This window comes from Mytilus galloprovincialis, chromosome 10 (assembly GCF_965363235.1).
Source record: "Mytilus galloprovincialis chromosome 10, xbMytGall1.hap1.1, whole genome shotgun sequence".
Lineage (NCBI taxonomy): Eukaryota > Metazoa > Mollusca > Bivalvia > Mytilida > Mytilidae > Mytilus > Mytilus galloprovincialis.
In genome coordinates this window covers 82,373,094-82,395,259 of record NC_134847.1, presented here as the reverse complement: position 1 = coordinate 82,395,259, position 22,166 = coordinate 82,373,094, and the positions used below count along the sequence as shown (strand labels likewise).

Sequence of the window (22,166 nt, the reverse complement as noted above, 5' to 3'; positions counted from 1 at the left end):
TTATAAGCAAGTCCATCTTGTGAAGTGAATCAGATCACATCACTTTTAATTCAGCACCCCAAGTGGCCATCAGTTTTTGTCCATTTAATTTTCTTAAAGTATTACGAAGCTTTATAATTTAACACTTGAGTAATTGCCATTTTTGGCTATAGAAACAAATTTATAATACGCAACAGATCAATTATACCTCCTCAACATTATAAGGACATAAAATCGTAAGAAATCCTAAATTATGATCACATTATGACAGTTTCCATGTTGATGGAGTATTAATATAAATCTTTGATGTTCTTTTACATACTTTAATCAACTGCGTTTATACGGAATGACATTGAGTTAATGATTATTAAACCGCAACCCATCACAAGTAATCATTAAATTATTCTTCTTGATCGTAGCAGGTAGATTTTCACATCAAATCACTGCACGAAAAAATTATTCATTCACATTGCAAATTCCCGTGCATACTTAAATGTAAACGTCCGCAGCATCTGGCTTGTGAAGTGAACTAATGTATCTTGTTTATTTCTAACAATTCTTTTTATTGATTACACGACATCAGTCTATAAATCGTTGTCCGGTGAATCGCTACAAACGATATTCAATAACCAAAAGTAACTGTATCACCAATTGGTATTCAAGATAAATATTTACTGTTATCATTGCAATTAAAAATTACACGGCCCATTTATTGTATTCTATACAACACTCATCAACTAGATTTCAAAACACTTTGTCCATTTTTATAAATTTCAATCATTTTTAGAATATCAATATTCCAGATAGATTTTGTACTAACAAGATGACAAAATAATCCAGAATCAATACTATTTCATATCTACTGAAATGCTCCTTCTAAAACTTGTTATAGAAAATTTAAAGGTAAAAGAATAAATCATTTAATTTGAAGAGTAATTATTGGGTAAAATTATTGGGTAGAATGTACTAATGGAAAATTGAATTTAATTTAAACCACAAGCTGATCGCATTACTTTATATTGGTCAATGATATGTCACTTTGAACTGCAAGGTAGCCTTTCACCCTTTTCAAATTACATCTTCAGTCATCCTTACCTTTTACATGTCTGTCCCATAACTAACCCCCTTATCTAACTTCCCCTCCAAACCACTTACCCCACTCTGTTTAGAATTAAAATCAGAAAAACAGGAGATGTTGGATATACAATATATCACAACCCCAACCCCCTTACTTTAAATCAAAAGTTATCCAATGTCCATATTACTAAAATGAATTTGTTCTCTCATATTTTTTAAAACAAAGAGATTTGCAAATAAAAATAAAAAAATATTTCTTAATCTTTTTCATAATGTTGGTCTGTACATTTTAATATGCAATCCAAAGAATTAAAATATTCCTAAATAGGAAGACCTAATGATTTAGCAGATTTACTTGCAAGCTTTCTGACCATGTATGACATTTTATAGAGGATTACAAGAGTAATCACACAGACCATAACACAAGTAATCAAACAGACCATAATCTTACACAGCTATAGAATGAACAGACAGTATAATCCCTTTATAATGGTACACCTAATGTCATACGAGGACTTTGTAGTCAGATCAATGATGTTATGGTGAATCTTTTAATCCAGTCAAACCGTACACAGATCCTATAAGTACGGACAATGTATGTAAAATTGACAAATCAATGGCATCCTGCAGAGTAACAACACCATAAATGGTAAAGTTAAGTAGAAACAATACAACATACTGCCATCCATGTTACAGGATAACACTGTCTCTCTAATTCTTCATTGATTTAAAACCTTTCCTCAGATTTACATTGATAAACAAGGTGTTGTTAAAAATGCTATTTTTCTATCTTGTCTGGTTGAATTCAGTCGTAACTGTTTTATGGTTCTTAAGTTAAAAAGGCAGGAAAAACAAGGAGCCACTTGAAGTTTGACAACATGATGACACACTGAAGGATTTTTTTTTCAAAGATTAAAAGTTTGCTGTTTTATTCATTCAACAGTGAGACCTTTTAAAAGTTAAATTTGAAAACTTGGGTTGTTTTCTGATCTTTGGATGGGTTGTTGTTTCTTTGACACATTCTTAATTATTTTTAAAGTTATCTCCCCTTAAGTAGCTATGTTGACAATTTAATTTGAGAAAACACAAATATTTGGCCAGTCAGAAAAGTAACCTCTATATGCCTGGTCTAATTGTGACAGACTTAAAAAGTTCAAACTGATCAAAATTAGATATTTAATTTATCTAGTAGGTAAAGACTTCTTTGTTCGTGTGTTGTGACTTGTATAAATATGACACATCCAACGAGGGGTCATAGGTTCTTTCTAATTCTTTTAAATGCAAATTGTGTAAGCTTTTTCTAGTTATGTTCCTGAGATCTAGCATTAACTAATAATTAGTCATTTTGCAGTTAGATTTTGTTTAGACTGGTAAGACCCCAAAATGGTTCCAGATAAACAAGATATAAAAACAAAAAATAATTCTTCACAGCTACTTTTGCAGAGGTACTAATTATGTACCACAAATCTGTAGTACTGGAAATCTACTTTTAATATTCAGTACTATTGTGTTACTTACAAATTATTGTAATATTTAAGTACCTGTATTTTACAGTACTTGATTTGTACTTGAAAATTAAGTACTACAGATTTTTGGTTGCATGTTTACATTTTCAGCGCATTTTGAAAGTTTGTCTTTTTCAAATCTCATAAAGTTGTGATGTTCAAACATGGAATACTGTGATCATTGTTGGCATCATTTTTGTACCAATATTTCGAGTACAAATCAAGTACTGGTAAATACAAGTACCTAAATATTACAATAATTTTAAAGTAAAGAAATAGTACTATAAATATTACAAGTAAATTTCCAGTACTACAGATTTTAAGTACAGAAATAGTACCTATGCGAAAGAAGCTGTGTATGTTGCTTGTTTATTTGAAGCTTACTTGTGTAAACCATGTATTTAAATGTTATTCCATTGCTATTAATTGTCAACAAAGTATTATATGTTATTATTCAACACACTGCTTTAAGGTTTTTCTAAATATAAAGTACTAACAGGCCCCATTGCAGGCAATGCTATTTTTAGCAATTATCTCCTTAAAAGGCGTTTTTTTAAAATATTTTAACTAATTATGGAAAAACTGCTGTTGTCTAATTGGAGCTTGATATCTATTTGTGATTTTACCGCACTAAGATCATGTAAATGATATTACCAAACTTAGATATATATGGTCCCATGGTTTTTCAACATGAAAAAAACATTTCTGGCCCTTCATCATATACATTTAAGGACAAAGGAGTAAATCCAGTAAGACCCCTTTTTGGCCCCAAAATATTGCAGTTTTACAAATTTGTTAAAATGTAAACTTATAGTTATTCATTTGACAGTAGAATGCTTCTGCTACATAAATATGGGCTATTTTTGACAATACAATGCGCATATATCTGGTACTAGCACCATTAAGTCATGCTAAATTACTGAAATCATCACAATTTTAGCATTTTTGTTAAATTTTAGACGGTTTTCGTGTAAAACAAAAGTGGCCGCATTCGTGTTCATCCTTAATATTGAAATGCAAGTTGTGTTTTATGATAAAACATAACATATATAAAGGTTGAGGATGAACACGGATGCGGCCACTTTCATTTTTGACAAAAAACATCCGAAAAGTGACATTTTCCGGCATATTTGGTAGTATTTTCATATTTGAGCTTGAATCGGATCGTTTTTAATGATTAAATCAGTTAAAATCGTTCACATAAACTAATTGATTCAAATGAAATAGACACTTAAGTGTTTAAAAAGTGGTCAAAATCTTTCGTCAGATGAACCTGAAATTTGAGGCCAAAATCGGTTCTTACCGGACCTACTCCTTTGTGCTTGCATAAAACTTTAGCCATAATTCTTTCCAGAAGACAAAAAATATAAATGTTATGTTACAATCAATCACAGATAGTCATCTATTTTTATCTCAGTCATGTTCTCTTCACAAAATGGCTGTGCCCATATAATTTTATTTGGTACATTGTTACCTTATAGGATATTATACTGGGCATCTTATTATCCTTATCATCATTTACTTATCTCAGAGTTCCTAATGTACTGTCTTCATCTAGTTTAACATAACTCTATCTGTACTTTATAAATTGGTTGATAATAAGGCTTAACTTCAAGAAGAGTTTTATAGAAAACAAATTATTGTATCACAAAATTTTAACATATATTTAGAATGTCTTTCTTTTAGATCTACAAGAATTAATTAATTTATGATTATGCAGGATGCTGACTTGTACATTTGACTTTTACTGTGGCAAACAATCCAATTTTACCCATTGATTTATAAGTATCATACAAAAAGAGGCGTGTTGATAAAGACATTTATTGTTAAAGTCTGTCCTGCACAACTCATTAGCAGTTTGAAGTCTTCATTAATATTATGTATTCTCCCCAAACTCCCACATGCAGGACATGTAACAGGATATTAGAATGTAGTTATCATCATGTTTATCTGCACTCATTATAAAACAAAAAAAAAAAAAAGAAGTCAAATGCCAAAGTTCCTTTATTATACATCAAGTCTTTTAATTTGGAATTATTATACTTTCAATCTATTAATATTAAGTTAAATAATCCACTTCCTGGTGAGAAGATTTTTAAAATCAAATTATTCCAAAACCTATACTTTGTTGTGTTGAATTGATATTTCTAATTGGTTTTTGAGCACCAATCTACATATTGTTGGAAACAACAAATTGATTTTAAATGATTGCAGCACTTTGATAAACATTATAAACTGTAAACTGTAGACACAGATGTCTCATATTTTGTAATTTTGATAGCATAATGCAAATCTTGAAATATTTTGCAATTTCTAAATAAAAGAATAAAGTTCCAAAGTCCCCCACATTGCACATTATTTCATATTTCCAAGTGCAATAACTAAATTAAGTCATTGTTAAAGTCTGTCCTGCACAACTCATTAGCAGTTTGAAGTTTTAAACAACCTCAATAATGGACCAGTAACTAAGCTACATTGATAATATGGCATTTGCTCAATGTCTCAGACTTATTAGTTGTGTATTATACTGCGACTACTGTTTACCTAACACCAAATTTTGAAGTAAAAACACATAAAGCCACATCCCCAAACATTAGATCCATGGACTGTAACAGGCAATTTCCAAATTTTTAAATACTTTCAAATTGACCAATGAAAAATGATAAATTTCCTGAACCTGAGATCTTAACAGCACATGGTATGGACAGAAGGGAGCTAACTCTACAGTTTGGATTTTGCTCAATTTTGGCGCCATAATCATTGCAAGCAAGCAAGTAATCTGTGTGATTTTTGTATATACTATATACTCCATCTGATGTATCTATCTGTCCTGATCATTACTAAATGACTTAGTTGTAAAATTGCAATCAGTGTCTTATAGACTCCCAAACAACCGAAGCTACTAATGTTCAGTCATAGAAACAGATGTGCCGATAGCTTAATATATAAATTGATCATTGTGACAATAAAATCCTCCTGGTTTAATCACAGTTCAACTTCTCATAAGTCAAGCAAAAAACCCAAGAGTGAAATCTGCCTTTACAATATCTGTGATAATTACTTAATAAAAGCCATGATTGATATTAGTTAGTACTACAAACCTTATTGCTTAGGGATGACCATACTACAATACAATGCTAATACATCAATGAACTCAGAATTACCAAAAGCTAATATTAGGAAACACAAAAATTGATTTCTCTTATTTGTGTAACATTTTATTATGAAATCTTCACTTTTGTCTCAATAAACGTTATTTACAACCTCTATTCACTGAGAAATTGATACTTAACCACTGGACAAAAACTTGTCAAGATCCAATATCCTTCAGAGTGTGATAACTTAATTCTCAGGAAATAAACTGTAACTGATAACAAAGCCATAACGCCATATAATTAGTAATTGTATAGATTATCATATCACGTATTACACTTATTTTCTCACTTTTAGAATCCTATATTACATTCAGATATAATAAAAAATAGAAATAACATTGTTTTCTCTCTTTTATGAAAATTAATACATATTTGTGTTTCCAAAGTTTGAAACAGATATACCAAAAAAAAACATAGCATTGAGTTTAACATTCACAGATAACATCTAGCTTTGTGGTCATTAATATAATGAATTTGTTGTTTCAAGCACAAATTATGTTCTTTGTCTAAGTACCGAGTATTTTTTTTTTACCAAGGTTCCACTGTTAACCATTCACAGGTGTATAAGCATCAGAAAAAGTAGACAACTAAAAGCTGTATGATCACGACTAGTTATCAATGGTGTTTGCTCTGATAAGTTAACAGATAGGTAAAGTAGGACCTAATCCCTGACAAAACTTTTTGATGTCTTTTTTTTACTTTAACTAGCCAATGTATATGCAGAACTGAAAAAGAAATACATGTATTTATAAACCATTTAAAGCCAAAATTTACTTGCCCATGGGTTTGCATTAAAAATAAAGGATAAGAGCACTCCATAGTATACTTATCTTAAATTTCCAGAAAACAAGGAGTATTTTTAAAGCACTACCTGTCTTCCGAAAATTAATATTTTTTTACAAGTCTTAAACATAGGTTGAAAATTGGCTTGTAGAAAGATGGTACACATACAATTCAGTATATAACTGGTTTCTATGAATTTAAACTTTATAAGGTCAAATATTTAGAAATCTGTGAAATTTGCAAAACTTGGTTGAATAGATTGGGTTTTTGAATTGGTGTTATGAGTGAGAGTTATCAGTTTTGCTTCAAGTCGGCTCTAATAAGAGGACAGAGAATGTAATTTCTACCAAGATATTTAAGATCAGTGCTGTTCAGTAGGCTCTGATAAGTTTGCAGAGAATGCATTCTATCAAATCTACTGTAAAATCAGTACCAGTAATCAATGCTGCTTTGTAAGCTACAATAAGAAGACAAAAAATGTGTGCTATCAACAGCTGTAAGATCAGTAAGTTATCTTAAGTGCTACTTGGTAGGCTCTGACAAGTTGACAGAGAATGTATACTACCAACAGCTGTAAGTTTAGTGAATTTTGTCAGTACTGCTATGGTAGGCTCTGACAAGTTGACAGAGAATGTATACTACCAACAGCTGTAATTATAGTGAATGTTGTCGGTGCTGCTTGGTAGGCTCTGATAAGTTGACAGAGAATGTATACTACCAACAGCTGTAAGTGTAGTGAATGTTGTCTGTGCTGCTTGGTAGGCTCTGACAAATTGACAGAGAATGTATACTACCAACAGCTGTAAGCTCAGTGAATGTTGTTGGTGCTGCTTGGTAGGCTCTGACAAGTTGACAGAGAATGTATACTACCAACAGCTGTAAGTGGAGTGAATGTTGTCGGTGCTGCTTGGTAGGCTCTGACAAATTGACAGAGAATTTATACTACCAAAAGCTGTAAGTATAGTGAATGTTGTCTGTGCTGTTCAGTAGGCTCTGACAAGTTGACAGAGAATGGATACTACCAACAGCTGTAAGTGTAGTGAATGTTGTCCGTGCTGTTTGGTAGGCTCTGACAAGTTGACAGAGAATGTATACTACCAACAACTGTAAGTTTAGTGAATGTTGTCGGTGCTGCTTGGTAGGCTCTGTCAAGTTGACAGAGAATGTATACTACCAACAGCTGTCAGTATAGTAAATTTTGTCAGTGCTGCTTTGTAGGCTCGAGCTCTGTCAAGTTGACAGAGAATGTATACTACCAACAGCTGTAAGTTTAGTGAATTTTGTCAGTACTGCTATGGTAGGCTCTGACAAGTTGACAGAGAATGTATACTACCAACAGCTGTAATTATAGTGAATGTTGTCAGTACTGCTATGGTAGGCTCTGACAAGTTGACAGAGAATGTATACTACCAACAGCTGTAATTATAGTGAATGTTGTCTGTGCTGTTCAGTAGGCTTTGATAAATTGACAGAAAATGGATACTACCAACAGCTGTAAGTGTAGTGAATGTTGTCGGTGCTGCTTGGTAGGTTCTGATAAGTAGACAGAGAATGTGTACTACCAAGGGCTGTAAGTAATGTCAGTGCTATTCAGTAGGTTCTGATAAATAGAGAGAGAATGTGTATTACCAAGGGCTGCAAGTAATGTCAGTGCTGTTCAGAAGGCTCTGATAAGTAGACAGAGAATGTATGCTACCAAGGGCTGTAAGTAATGTCAGTGCTGTTCAGTAGGTTCTGATAAGTAGACAGAGAATGTATACTACCAAGGGCTGTAAGTAATGTCAGTGCTGTTCAGTAGGCTCTGATAAGTAGACAGAGAATGTATACTACCAAGGGCTGTAAGTAATGTCAGTGCTGTTCAGTAAGCTCTGATAAGTAGACAGAGAATATATACTACCAAGGGCTGTAAGTAATGTCAGTGCTGTTCAGTAGGCTCTGATAAGTAGACAGAGAATGTGTATTACCAAGAGCTGTGAGATTGATAGTTTGTTATCAGTGGTGCTCAGTAGGCTCTGACAAAGAGCATGTCGCTCTGACATAATGAAAACTGATTAAACCATGTTTTTATGCTACTCAATTGCATCCAAATAAACTTAAGGCATTCTTCAGCAAAGACAATAGGATGTTTGTACTGATACTTGGCAAAGATTGTCTACAATCAGACAAACACAATCTAATTTTCCTAGACCAACAAAAAATTGATCTTTCCATCTCTATATAATAAAAGATTGTCTAATTTTTTACGGTGTATATACAAAAATGTACTGGAAATTCAATTAGACATCCGTATCTAATAAGACCAGACAATCTGTTTGAGTTGTTTTGCAGTTAACAAAATTGATCATGTTTTTATTGTAGCAATCATGCATGCCTGTACATACAACAATGCTAAAACAAACAGAAAGCGTGTCTGATACTCTTCCTCCGAGGATTATATCATGTTTCTATATTACCATTATTGTTGGACTTTTATTCTATTAAAACAGATTTAACCTTTAGTCCACAACCTTTACTTATCTACAGGTTGCTTTCAAGTGTCAGGTAATTATAGGTAAAATAACAGTGGTAAGTCATGACATTTTTACATTTATAGTGTTATGCAATCTTTAAAGAACAGAACTAATCTATAAAGGCAACAGTAGTATACCGCTGTTCAAAACTCGTAAATCTACGGACAAAAAACAAAATGGGGGTAACAAACCAAAACTGAGGGAAATGCATTAAATATAAGAGGAGAACAACGACACAACATTAAAATGTAACACTCACAGAAACGGACTTAGCATTATGACAACTATAATGTTTTCTTTAACTAAAAAACATTAATGGTTCTATAACTTTTACTGCATCAGATGAGAATCTCTTCAGTGATCCTCAGGAGGCCAAAATATTTGAAAATCTAAAACCTCCAAAAGTTGGATAAAACCAAAAAGGACTAAAATAATTGATAAATATAAGTTTTCTAAACAATAACTTAATCTATCAGGTATTCTTTATAAAGAAGAACATGCCCAGTATGTCAGCTAACAATCACTGAAGTAAAATGTGTACCAATGTTGCTGCAATTATAAGTAGTCTAAGCTTTCTTTCATTATTTGCTCATTACCAAGTTTTAGAGAATATTATCAAGCTAACAGCATACCTGCCAGTTTTCTAATTCTCCATTTCATATTTAAGAACAAGGAACCTAATGCATTTCTTATACATGCCATAAAAGTATTTCAGGTAATATAGTAAAATTTTGGGTGTGTAATTATGTGCCTAAATGTTTTTTACTTCTCCGAGATTGCCTGATTGAAGTACTTAAGAGATATAGTTTAGGATTTCAGGTGTGAAGCATCAACACCTAGCTTTTATGTGGAAAATCCAAAATAATCCAAAATAAATTGCACAGGTGTGTCACAATGGTCTATGACCCTGTGAGCTAATAAAAAAAATGATGAAATATGCAAAATAAGAAGAAATATTTTGAAGCCTTTTAAGGATATTTACTCTAAAAATATGATTTGAAAGAAAAGAAAAAACTTAAAAGGACAAAGGAAATACTTAACAATACCTTTCTTCATTTGTTTATAGTTCCTGCCATTTACATTTACAAAGACACCACGACCTTGTTCTTTGATAGACTGTAAAATTGTTAACTTCAATTTAGATTCCTGAAGGAGTTGTGCTGACAGTTAGTTGTTCCATAGAGGTATTACATCTATGGTTGTTCAAAGGTGAGATTTTTTATGAGCTCATTTAAGCACAAAATCACTGCAGATATAGTTCAAATGTGCCCATTCCAAAGGATGAGAAAAAATAAAGAACAATGAAATCATATAGCTATAGATACAGAAACGGTCCACAATGTAATAAAAACATCTGTTTGAAGCATTTTCTTGGTACCAACTGTATGGAGTATCAAATTTTAATTTAATTTAACACCCTTATCCCTGTGGCTTAATCCATAATGTAATATTTGCAAGAGAAAACCCTGTTGTTTTATTTGAACTGATTCCATGAAGGGAACAAATGGTTAAAAGGAAGTAAATAAAGATGAGCCACACCCCCTTTAGTTTTTATCTCCAAGATATTAGCTAAAAGTAATTCATTTTCTACTAGCATCTGTGTTAATTTGAAAGAAATTGAAGTATGGAAAAATGGAGAAATGAATGTCAGCTTTCAGGTGTTGAAATGCAAGAAGTTTGGAGGAAACTCTTTGTGATGAGCAAAATCTATACTCAAAATTAAGCAACAAGTGTTCTTCATTCACACTTTTAATATTAATTGGAAAACATGTGAACCACAAACTCTGTAGCAATAGAAAGTAATTCCTGAACTGAAAGCATTTAAAAATTTAAACACCATAACAATTAATTAATTCTTGCCAGTTTAGACTGCATATATTTTTGTTAGTTTCCAGAACTCTGTTAGGCTTGGACCAGACACAGATGTAATTTCTGGATCTATGGAAAGCTAGTAGTGGCACTTGACACCCAAATTTAAGACAGATGCCATATTATCGCTATATTGTGACTTTTTCCTTTGATCTTTTTTTGTGATAATTTTTCATATCATGCTACTCGCTTGAGATGGAAAATTATCACTAGAAACTAAGGAGGCATGTGGCGTTGCTAATGAAATTGACATGAAATTGACAATGTCGTCATAGGTAAAATAGCGATAAACAGATTCTCATTGGTCATCTCAACTCAATTGCATTTCTAACTTTCGCTGTCCCAGCTCAAGCTAGAAAATCAATCTCGTTGAGATGATCAACGATAATCTATAAATATTACAACCCTCTCCTTACATTTTCTGTGTAGCTTAACAAAAACTATTAGATTTTAGTTTACATTCATTCTCTCCTAGTTAAGCAAAGACATTTATGAATATGCTAGAAGTTTATTAGAAATCAAAGAATATAAGTAGTATTGACAGTGGCTCCTGAAAGTAAATTTCAAATACATCTACTTCATCAATGACTATATCAATAGTTTAAACCTTTATAAACCTTAATCTATCCAAAAGTATTATCAAGGGATTTGAACAAGGAAATAAGCCATTTAAATATCAAACAGTAAGCAAGAATCTTCTAGAGATACTGGAAACATTTTTTCTATAGTTTGTCTATTTCTATATCTCAGCAGTTGTTGCAATCTATGATGTAGGGGAGATAAATAGTTCTCATAATGGGAGAAATCATCACATTGATCTAGAGTTACTTCCCTTAAGCCATTACTTGCAATTATTTGCATTTCTGTGATCATACAAGCTTTGGTCTAAAAATTCAAATTGAAACACACAAACTAATTACAACAAAAATGTTATTTATATGAATGTATAAGAAAATGATTTAGATTTCATCATGCATGCATGTTTCTTTTTGCATAATAAAACATGATAAAATTTCTGCTGCAGTTCATTTGAAATGACAGTTATCTGAAAGGCAATTAACACTTAAGTATAATCATCAGGTGTAGAGTTATCTCATTTGCAATCCTACCACATCTTATGTTCATTTTAGGTTGGAGATTTTTCGGTGTGACTATAAGTTTACCTGCATCAGTAGTTAATTCATCTTCTTTTACTGTTACACAGTAGGAAATAGTTTATACAATATACAAATAGCATAAAAGGAGTTTCAATATTTTATTTTATGATTTAGTCTAGTGGCTCTAGTCAACTATGTGCAGAAATGTCACATTACAAATTATTTGTACCTTTAACATTTAGTAGAAACTATATAATGTATATTGCAGTAGATGAGAAAAATAAATACCCCAAGTCAAAGTGAACTGTAGTTCTTTAGCAGTTAATTAGCATTCACAGTTCCCACTTGACAGCAGTTATTTGGCAGTTTATTAGCATTCACAGTTACCAAATATAAGGCAATGATTAATTTGCATAAAGGCATTCCAATAGCATTCCATAGCTGTTTCTTAGCAGTTTATTTAGCCTTCACAGTTCTTTGGCAGTTATTTTTAACGAAAAATTTAAATGAGATCTGAATATTCATGAGAACTGCTATAATAACAGCTATCAAATAATGAATATTCATGAGAACTGCTATATTAACCATTGTCAATAATGAATATTCATGCCAACTGCTAAGTTTTACATCCTAATATGGTTTTATAAACTGCTAATAACTGCTGTGGAATGCTATCAGATCTGCCAAAAGTTGCAATAGTAATACAAAGGCGACACATGAAAACTGGTAATCAATATACAGTGTACAAGATATGAAAGCAAAAATTATTAAAATTCTAATATTTTACTGTAAGTCTTATGTGAAATTTCAAAAAGTTGTACTTAAACTTATATTTGTAATTAGAGCAGTAACTATACAATCTAATAACAGACTTAATTTTAAGGGAATGTAAAAAAAAAAAAGAATAGCACTTACTTTAGCTCACGGGTCTTAGACCCTTTATTAATTATATAAGTGGCCGTAATGATATAGGAACAATTAAAAATGCACTTTAATTATCAAAACTTTTAAAAAAGCAACTTATTTAAGAGCTATATTACTGCTAAGAGGCTTATCACTACCTTGACTAAGTGATTTTCAAATAAGAAGTTATTTCATTGTTATCATTATTTTATTACCAAACATGCCAAATGTACTGTTTTTATTCTATTTTAAAAATGTGGACCAAAAGACAACAGTTATAACTTATATCCTCTTTCTCTTTTGGAATTTTAAACAAATAAATTCTTGATACATGTAAGGCCACGGTTTTTTAATTTGATGGTTTACGGATTTTCCCCATGAAAAAGTCGGGTCGGTCGGTCGGGAAAAAAAAAGAAAAAAAATCATCTTTGAAGACAGAAAAATACGCAAAATCAATATATATTTCACCTTTCAAACAATATGTTTGTTATGCTATTTTATCATCATTTCTTAAATTTTAGTTCGATGAAATATTATTGCTCAACTGTTATAAACATCGCATGACATTGTCTAATAATTTACAGTAAAAAAAGGGGGGTGCACGGTCAAAGACGAAATTAAATCGTCATTTCAAAAACAAGAAAAATAAATTCGCGTAGCTCTTTATCAATTCCAGAAAACTTGGTGAAAAATGATCTTCAAGCACGAAAACTGATAAAGAAAAAAATGTAAAAACGTCGTACGAAAATAAGTTTCAACACACGTGTTAAAAACCTAATAGACTCGTCCACTGGAAAACGAGATTATCGGGTTAATCTGTTGTCTCGCATTCCCGTTTTTTTATCCAAATGGACGATAATTTTTTTATTATCTATGAAACAAGAAAATTCCAAATGATTTGTTAATATTCAGTACTTCAACTTGATGCCTTTACCCTGTCCACATTTGGACAAGTCTAATTCTATGAGATGATGCATCTTACGGACTGATGACATATAAGGGAAACAAACTTATTGTGTAATTGGTTTTAAACACAAGTTTCGTTCCGCAATATTATTTGCGCAAACGACATTTCAAGGTCAGTTATAATTGATTTGTCTATTTTTAGAAACGTAAACTGGAAGTTTTATTTTTTCACAACAGAAAAGTGTTATCAATTTTGTAAGTGATTAATGCATTTCATTTCATAAAAAAAAATTATTTAATTATTTTTCAGGGATAATGCATTTGTTAGGGTCGGCGGGAATAAAAAAGCATGAAAAGTCAATTTTATTTTTATTCTGGAAATCGGAAAAATCGGGTCGGCGGATCCGTAAACCATCAAATTAAAAAATCCTGGCCTAATATATATTATGTTTCTTTTTTCTGAAACAAACTAAAGTAAAATTATATATTATAAATTAATTTCATTAAATTGATTGTTTGGACAATTTTAACCAATCAGCTATTTGCAGTCTAAGTTTACCTATGAATTCCCTCCCCCTTTTTTCAACTCTCGAATATGATTAGATTTGTTTTTTTAACAAAATAATAGATTAAAATAATCATATCTATTTTTTTTCAAATAACATCTTGAACTGTGAGTATATATATGCTAGTATTCTAATACAATCCTGTCAACATCAGATATTCTATTTAAGTAAACAACTATCCCCCCTTTTTGTGGGCTTTCTGTATGATTTCTATTTCCCCCAACAAAGTTATGTCAGAATATACACAAGCATTAACTGTAACTTTCAACTTACTGTACTGCAGGTGTGTAAAAGTATTCAATTCATCCACAATTAAGCTTATAAATGACAAAAATACAGTTTTTCACTAGCAAGTATTTCCACACAACATGGAGCCAAAATGCACATTTGAAAATGATCAAATTATCTTCAAATAAATGTTTAACTTCAAGCTGAAAACATAGCCAGATCCAAGCATTTTTATAACAAAGATTAATAGGTCAACTGCTATCGAACTGCTGTCATAACTGTTGTCCTGACTGCTAAGAGGAATGCTAAGATGAATGCTAAGACGAATGCTAAGTCGAATGCTAAGATGAATGCTAAGACGAATGCTAAGCGGAATGCTAAGAAATGGTGAAATGTGGCAGTTTTTCAAACTGCTATTAGATTGAATGCTTAGAACAGCTAAAGGACTGCTAAAAATATGAAGAACTGGCAAATAACAGCTAAAAAACAGCTAATAATAGCAGTTCAGTTTGACTTGGGACCCTATTCAAAGTGATGTGTTAAAAACATCATTGAAGACTAGAAAATTAACAATGAATACAAAATGCTGTTGTGCAGTGAGGGTCAACAGGGATGAATGTGACATCATAAACATGCTAAATTGACATATTAAAGTTAGGGGTAAAATTGAATATTAACAACAACAATATCCCAAAAAATGTTTTACTCACATGCACATATTTGAATAAGACATCTTATTGTTTTTTTTAAGGAAACATAAGGGGATGTGATATGATTAGCAATAAGACAATTATCCACCAAAAGTCAAAGTACGAAGAGGTATTAAGGCCACACCAATTTAATTTCTTGTTCTACGGATTTTTGGACTCCAAAATTTGGGGCGAGCGAGCGATTTGAAAATTTTAATAAAAAAATATTTAATTTGCAAATTTTTGAGGCGAAGCTTGAAAAGTAAAGGCGAGCGATTATAATTTTTTTTTGTAAACATAAAATAGTAGGTTTTGACAATATTAAAGCTTGATTTATCACTTGTACTTTGACATTTCTTTAATTTCTGAAGTATTTTTTCCCTGTTCACCAAGAAATAATTAAATCTGGTCTATGTATGTGTGACTGACAATGAGACAATTCTCCATCCAAGTCATAATCAGTTTGGGACAACCCCTTAATGTTATAAATGTCCCTTTTACATGTTTTATGAGGGATCAATATAAGTTATAATATATTTGTTTGTACAAAAGGGCTCATATTTTCTCAAAGAACTATATATCTATCTGGTATTAAATGGTCAAAACATGTCCAAGAATTTTGTAATATTCCTGGACTTTAACCATGTAAACACATTTTACTTTAACAGTTTAATATTATTCAAAATAAGTGGACCCCTCTTTTAGAAAAAGTTGTTTAAAATATGATGTAACTCTCCTCTTTTTGAGTACAAAATTCTAAGTTTTCAAAGGTTTTGTATAGAACAACTATACAAATCCTTGGTATTTCTATTTTCTTTTCTACATCAGTAAAATGACCCCTTGTCTGAGGGAGGGTGGTATCACCAGCCCAGTAGCCAGTACTTCGGTACTGGCATGAACATACGGATTTTTTTGAGTTATTAAAATTTGCTGTTACAAAATATTAGAAATTATTAGAAATTAAGGAATGTATCTCCCTCATGCAAAGCTCTGATTCCTTTCACAGATTTGGCTATACTTTTTGGACCTTTTGGATTATAGCTCTTCATCTTTTATATAAGCTTTGGATTTCAAATAGTTTGGCCACGAGCATCACTGAAGGGACATGTATTGTCGAAATGCGCATCTGGTGCAAGAAAATTGGTACCGTTAATTTTATTGTTCTCAACCTGCTAATAACAAACACAGGTCAAAGTACGGCCTTTTACACAGGGCTTTGATACAGACCAAACAGCAGGCTATAAAGGACCCCAAAATTATTAGCGTACACAATTCGAACAGGAAAACCAACGATCTAATTTATATATCATGTATATCCAAACGGGAAAATACCAATGAACAACATCAACAAACGATAACTGCTGAACGACAGGCCCCTCAATCAATCAGGACTGGTGCATAAACATGCAGCGGCTATGGATAGTTTTGTTTAGCCAGCATACAATATAATTGCAGTTGAAGGCAAATCCTTCAGAAGTTCTTTGTACATTTTTTGATAGGGAATATAAGTAAGCTGGTAAGGGGGAAAGTAACCAATTTTTTGTTCTTTACAGGTATATAAATTTATATCGGAGCACTCCCGCTTTGGATAAATAGGTTTCATGCTGAAACAAATATTCTCACAGATATTTACAAAGTGTGGTGGGGTGCTTTTATGTTTAAAATCGTTATATATAGGTTAGACTGTGATTTTAAAAACAAATGTTAATATCTTTTTATAATATTTACAAAAAAAAAAAACGGTGCGGGAAATGGACATGATTACATTTCCGGATGCGAGAAGCGGGAATATAAAAAAAATAAAAAAATTATGTTTTGAAAAAAATAGGTGCGGGCGGGTCCGTCGAACAAGAAATCAAATTGGTGTGGCCTAATCTTTAAATTTTTGGATTGAAAGCATATTTCAAATTATATATCATAACTGAAGGATGCCTAATATTTAAACCTTAATTAACAGAAAATAAACTGAAAGCATCAATTTTTGTGAATAAAATATCATTGGTCAAGATGTAACCATTTTGACAAATGTGAGTTTTTGTATTGAATTCTCCTATATATATCTATACCTTACTCCATCAGCATGCTTTGTACAACATTTAAATTCAAGATATAAAATGAGAGATACAACAGAAATAATTACCTGTCTAATAGACCATTGATAATACTGTCAAATAAAAATAAGAACAAATTAATTATCACTAAATATAGGGTAACTACATGAGAATGTCAAAGAATAAACAAAGTGACTGTCTACCATAAGCCTTATACCTTATGTCTTTATCTTCTTGAAGACATGAGGAATCAACTATGTATAGCTGACCAATAATGAATAGATGATGATTGCTACAAAATAGCTAAAAGTTTAATAAACTAGAGGCATTCAAAGGCCTGAATTCCTAATCTGGTAATCATTTGCCATATAGGGATAAACTTCATAAAACTGTTGACACGGATATATATCTCCCCTTTTTATTATTTTGATCATGTTGATAGTATAATGCAAATAATGTGGAAATTAAAACACCAATGTTTTAACATATCATCTCAGCAAAATATGCAATAGTCCATGTCTCAGAGAGGACTGGGCCAAATAATCTCCATGAAAATGAAATGTGCAAATACTTATGCAACTGGATACCATTTGTTTTCAACCTTCCACTAAGTGGGTTTCTATAAACTGCGATCAATGACCTGATCAAAAACTAATACATGTTAACAGTGAAAAAAAAAATTAAAATTAATGACCGAGGGGGAGACCAAATAATATACCTAGACCATAAAAACTTCAGTGATGGATCCAGAAATTTTTGTAAGAGGGGCCATTAACTGCCAAACAGGAAGCCCGTTCCAGTCATGCCTTTGTGATTCCCTATGTAATCAACCAAATTTTACCCTATTTTTTTTAATTAATCATTAAAATTCAACATTTGAGAGCAATAACTCAGTTCAGGAAGCCCGGGCTCCGACTATCACTAGAATCAAATAATAGAGGGCCTTTCAACAGACCATTTATTTATATACTTGATTGTGTTAATATGTCTTTTGATTGAGTAAAGTCATTTCAATTGATATTTTATAGTGTGTCTTTCTAAAAAACTATTTCAATTGGACATTCTTTGATACTATATCTGCCCTTGAATTTTTACTAGATAACATTTTTGTCCGCTTTGGAGATTCTGTATATTGTCACGTTATCAGAATTCCAATGGGGACTAACTGTGCACCACTTATTGCAGACCTGTTTTTGTATTGCTATGAGTTACAATTTATGACAAAAATCAGCTAAGACCCATCGAAACTACATCTGATACACAAATTTAATAATACTTTTAGATATTTGGATGATATTTTGGCTCTCAATAATGACGACTTCAGTATGTATACTAAAGAAATTTATCCTGTAAAACTTACTTTAAATAAAGCTAATACTAACAATAACCACTGCCCTTTCCTCGATCTTGATATATATGTAACACTCAGAAACGTGTCCTTCCCCCCCAAACGTGTCCGATACTCCCAAACGTGTCCACATCACATCGACGTCACTGAACTGCAAAACATGTCTAGTTGTACAAAGGGCGTCAAACGCGGCGTGTCATTTGTATTGTTTAAACGCCTAAACATGTCCATTTTTTAATAAACACCCAAACGTGCCCAATCCCCCAAACTTGACCTATAATATAAAGGGAACTAAAAGATAAAACACTGATATTCCGTAAAAATAAAACTGTCCTTTTCCGCTCCAAAAAAATATAATTTAATTTCGAGTTACGATTAGTGTAGATTCCTAATAACCGTAAAGTGTAAATTTTTAATAACTGTACACAATTCATTTAGGCCTAATCCCAAATTCCCGAAATAATTAAGGTACAATCCAAGAGTTCCGGCAAATATTCTTCCGCATCTCATTATATAACTTATCCAAAGTATGTTGTCGTCCTGTCCATGCATGAAATATTTGCCACTGGACATAGTTTCTCTTGTTTGCGTGTATTTAAGTGATGCTCGAAACTAAAAGTTCATAATATAAAACCTTACTAACAGTTTATAATTTTTAGAGCTTTTTTTCCATTTTTTGAGAGAATCAAATAGTTTCTTAGTGAAGTTATAAAAAAAATTGGTCTTTATTTTTAAGTTTAACGAATGTTTATCACGAATAATCGTAAACAAATTTAGGCCCGTTCCTAAATCCCTGGTATGATAATAAAACTTATGTAAAGTATTTATTGTTAATATGATATCTTCACTTTAGTAGTGATGCTGGAAATCTAAAATTTATTAAAATACCTGATAATCAGTTTATGATTTGAATATCTTTTAAAATATCAGAACTGTTGAAAAAAGGGAAGTCAATTCTTTTAAAATCCTACCGTGCAGTATTCGCGGATTACAGCTGATTTCCTAATGCTTGCAAAGTAAAACTTTGTTTGGCTTGCTTGCTTTGTTTGTGTAATTGTTAATAAAAGCTTTGTAAATAAACAATATATATGTAGGACTCTAAAGTGCGATGGGGACGCTAAAATGCGATGGTCACGCTAAAGTGCGATGGCCTACGCTAAAGTACGATGGTTTGATACGCTAAAGTGCGTTTTTCTGCAAATACATGCATCGATGTAGCAACGTCCGACAGCATTATGACGAGAATGTTTGTACAGATTAAGGATTTTTATTACACGAGAAAAGAAAGAAGAGAAGAGAAAAAAAAATTATCACAATCTGGAAATTTGGTCGTTGCTGGAATAGGTTAACTTAATTTGTGAAATTGTAGAAATAACTTTAATCAAAAAATTTACTTTCTTATTGAATTATTCAATACAAAAAAAAAAATACTATACGGTTTGTTATTTCTGTTAAATAATAAATACTAGCATATGTCAATCAGATAGCTACCTAACAAACTGATGTGTAGTATCATCATACTATATGATTGCCAATACGACAACTATCTATCTTCGACCTAATGTCATTGAAATATGCAACTTTAAGTATGACCTTTAACACGGGGCATTGTCTTATAACATATTATTTTATTAAAATACGACTTCCACTACATTCCAGATGTACTAACAATACTTCAGTGTAACCATTACACCTTTTGACCAACTATCGTACTTTAAATAAACATAAGAAGATGTAGAATAAACTATCCATTCATTCCCAAATGCCGTTCATGTATGCGGCTAATAATCAGTGCCGCCGACCAATAATCATACGGCCGTCAACGTAAAGCATTGGTCCATGCCGCTACAAGCTATATATGGTTATACAATGACCAGTGTAAAACAATTCAAAAGATAAAGACTACGGCTTGGCACATACCATTGCCTGAACCACATTCCCGTTACACCATCGGACTTTAGCGTGTCATACCATCGCACTTTAGCGTGATTTCTGATCGCACTTAAAAAACAAACAACCATCGCACTTTAGCGTCTGACATCATCGCACTTTAGCGTAGACCATCGTACTTTAGCGTGACCATCGCACTTTAGAGTACCATCGCACTTTAGAGTCCTACATATATAGACAATTATTAGGCATAGTTTAACCTGAATATATTGTATTTGAATGTAATTGGGTGTTATCCTATGGTAAACGCTTAATTCAACTGAACTAGAATTGTTTGTACATGTTTGTGCGCTCTAAACGAGCATAATACTTGCAACTGGACATTAAGCAATTTCAGTCAAAAGTCGATTTATATGTTACAGATTAAATTTGCAATAACAACCAGCATTGAACCAACTAATACTAATAAATGACCACTTCATCAACTGTGTCCCCCATTATAGAATTGCGGTAAAAGTTATTGATTTTATTCATGTATTAGTGCTAAAAGACTTGAGACGTTCTGGCGTTAAGTAGTGGACACGTTTTGGCGAATAACAATTTTCGGACACGTTTAGGGGTTATAAAATCAGACACGTTTGGGGAATATTGGATATTACGGACACGTTTAGGGAGAATAGACACGTTTGAGGGAATCGGACACGTTTGGGGGACAGGACACGTTTGGGAGTGTTACATATATATCATTAACGGAAAGCTTAATACTAAAATTTATGATAAAAGAGATGATTTCTCATTTCCTATCGTTAATTATCCATTTTTAGATGGTGACGTTCCCTTGTCACCATCTTACAGTGTTTATCTATCTCAACTTGTACGATTCGCTCATGTATGTAACAATGATTTAGATTTTAGCAAGAGAAATTTATGTATTTCTGAAAAATTATTACACCAGGGTTTTCAATATCACAAACTATTCAAAACGTTTACTAAATTTTATCATCGGTATAAGGACATCATTCATAAATATAGCTCAACATGCAGACTTCTTATACGTTCAGGTATTTCACATCCAATATTTTATAGAAATATTCTTTACAAAGCACAAAAATGTCAGTATTCACCTCAGAAGCTAAAAAAACCTTTAAATAGACTTATTAAGAAGGGATATAGTAAAAGTTACAATACTGTTGTCAGGTCATTAAAGATTGCATATTTTGGCGTTAATATTGATATTGATAGGGTCTTTGCATCGGAACTAAACACATTTATTATTAATAAACAAGTTGTTGGCATGATACAGGTTATGTTCTTCTCATATATGTTATGATGGTATGATACTAAACCCCTCACAGGGAGGATTGTGCCTGATATTCATATGATGAAGACATAATTTTTCAATCAGTTTAATTGGAAGTCTGGAGCTGGCATGTCAGTTAACTGCTAGTAGTCTGATGTAATTTATGTATTATTGTAATTTTGTTTATTTTCTTTGGTTACATCTTCTGACATCAGACCTAGACTTCTCTTAAAACTGATTTTTAATGTGCGTATTGTTATTGTTATTTTTACTTTTCTGCATTGGGTATAGGGGAGGGTTGAGATCTCAC

The 22,166-nt window shown here is 31.9% G+C and overlaps 1 protein-coding gene across 9 annotated transcripts in view; it reads right to left on the bottom strand.

The window, feature by feature from the left end:
* Nucleotides 1-22,166, bottom strand: part of LOC143048580 (synaptotagmin-7-like) — a 166,902-nt gene that overhangs the window by 56,646 nt on the left and 88,090 nt on the right. For 6 of the 9 annotated variants that reach the window (XM_076222333.1, XM_076222338.1, XM_076222337.1 and 3 more), the window contains one exon: nucleotides 17,408-17,431. The exons of the other annotated variants lie outside the window; for them this stretch is intronic. In XM_076222333.1, coding sequence (XP_076078448.1) covers nucleotides 17,408-17,431 — 24 coding nt within the window. The remainder of the gene's footprint in view (nucleotides 1-17,407; nucleotides 17,432-22,166) is intronic. 9 annotated transcript variants of the gene reach the window in all.